At 37.7% G+C, this 2,146-nt stretch overlaps 1 protein-coding gene across 1 annotated transcript in view; it reads left to right on the top strand.

Annotated features, from left to right (window-relative positions):
* LOC101848792 (calcitonin gene-related peptide type 1 receptor) overlaps nucleotides 1-2,146 on the top strand; it is a gene marked incomplete in the record, with an annotated part of 142,574 nt that overhangs the window by 124,280 nt on the left and 16,148 nt on the right. The window contains 1 exon segment of the mRNA XM_005089782.3: nucleotides 136-177. Coding sequence (XP_005089839.2) covers nucleotides 136-177 — 42 coding nt within the window.

Genomic DNA, 2,146 nt, shown 5'->3' with positions numbered 1-2,146 from the left:
AACATAAACGGGGGAAAAGGAATGGTAAAAGGCTTGCACCATGGCTTAAATACTTAAATAATCTAATGATGTTTCAAAATTATACAAACCAAACAAGCAATTTTTTTTCTTTCCACACCATTATTTTCTCCCCAGGGATTCTTCGTCGCTTTGATCTTCTGCTTTTTCAACGGGGAGGTAAGAGAGGAAAGCACGAAGCACAATGTAATCATTCATTTCTTTTCTCCGCATGGTGCTCTTCTCCCTCTGCCCCCTACACTCCTGTCCTCATGTATAGCCTACTCAACTAGCCTTTCATCTCACCAATGCGACTGTCACCTGCTCGTGAAAGCCCACATTACAGGGTACTTTTTGAGATAGGATTTCCCCGTGGCTATCAAAATAGCAGTTTGCGATATCACGACAACGCCAAGACTGTCGAAACAGTCTGAGCACATCCGCAGAGCAAGGGAGCGGTAAGACAACGGCATAAATGATTAATTTCGTCAATGCTATTTTATTCTTATTTTAACGGTAAGTTTTTTTATTCCTGTATTTATATGCAATCTGTATTTTATGAACCTTTTAGTTCGCTGCTGCTGCAGAGCTGCATGAAGCTTCTTTTTTATACACCCCGGATAACGCAAGAGAGGTCGCGGGCAATGCCTGTTTAAATGGAAACGTTCAACTTCAAACGTTGTTTTGTCTTTCTGTTACGCGTCACGGAGACTTTCCCAGACTCTCAGGAAACAAAGACGTCGCAGTTGCTGTAGCAATTCTTTCTTCACCGCGACTTAGATCATTTAGACTGCGATATAAAATAGACAGCATCATTCTACAAGATATAGACAAAGTTAGGAATCTCGCTCATCAAGTACCCTGTAAAGACTATTTTTGTTCCCCGCACGCGCATGCGTTCGCACCACTAGCACCATTTTGTTCCTTTTGTTTTTGGTATTTAGATGCGGAAAGGAGGTTATTTTAGAAGTTTTCACATACAGTAGATAAAAACCAATTAGATTGGTTGCTATGCTGTAATTTTATTTATTTATTAAAAGTATTTATGTGTGAGTTTAAGTTACGTTAACCTTTTGATTTTTGCTCTAAGGTCATTTCTTAGAGGCCTTCAGAGTAGGGCAGAATATTACATGTCTTTTAATTCAAATTATGTTGTGTTGTTCCTTACACCAGGACATCATGAATGAAAGCTAGAGATTGCCTCTCTTTCCTGAAATAGTCCTCAATGCCGATCTCCCATCAATAGCGAGAATTCATGTTAATAAAATTAACTTTTACAGCCTTGTAATTGGCAGTAGCCTCTGATAAAATTAAGAGTTATTTGAACAATGAAGATGTTGTGAACAACATAAACACATAGCATGGTATATATTTCCCTCTTTTTTCTTCTTTTTTTTGTTTTTTGTTTGTTTGCGTGACCTTATCCATAAATCCATATACCCGTCATTGTGATAATTTTAGGACTTTATCTTGATTTGCACCAATGTTTTTGTGGATACCTTTTCGGAGGCCTTTTGGCGGCAACTCTGAAATATTTTGTTAGGCAGCCATGATGGGCCTCGTTTCCCGCAAATGAGCATCAGTTTAAGCAGTTCCAAATTGTCAAATGTGGTCCAAACATATTATTATATTATTAACTAGTAAAGGGGAGTGGCAGGGTTCTCATTTGTTTCTTTTTGTGCAAAATTGATCGTTTCACAAACATGGCAGTTTTTGGAATGCTTTTAGTTTTCTGTTTAGATCTGCACTTTCGTTGTTTGTATGTTGTTTGTTGATTTTCTGTTCTAATTTAGTTGGGGAGTTTGTGGACTATTATTGTTTCACTTATTATGTTTAAGCTATGTATGCATTATAATTTCAGGCACACTAATTCAAACTAATCTCTGCATTATCCGAATCGCAAACTCGCCTAACATACATGTATGCTTCTGGCTTCTGCGAAATTCTCCTATGTTGACTCACATGCGCAAAAATTGCCAACCGTATGGCACAAATATATTATTTCTTTTTAAAAAATTAATTATCAACAAATCAAACAGAAGTTCGTAGTCAGGCTACATTGAGAAACGAAAAGAGGAAGAGAAAGAAAGCCTAGGAAAAAAACGACTGATGGATGGAAGAGGACGTAGAGAGAGAGAGAGAGAGAGGA

This window comes from Aplysia californica, unplaced genomic scaffold, assembly GCF_000002075.1.
Source record: "Aplysia californica isolate F4 #8 unplaced genomic scaffold, AplCal3.0 scaffold00009, whole genome shotgun sequence".
Lineage (NCBI taxonomy): Eukaryota > Metazoa > Mollusca > Gastropoda > Aplysiida > Aplysiidae > Aplysia > Aplysia californica.
The sequence above is the reverse complement of the archived record's forward strand: the minus strand, read 5'-3'. Positions and strand labels throughout refer to the sequence as shown.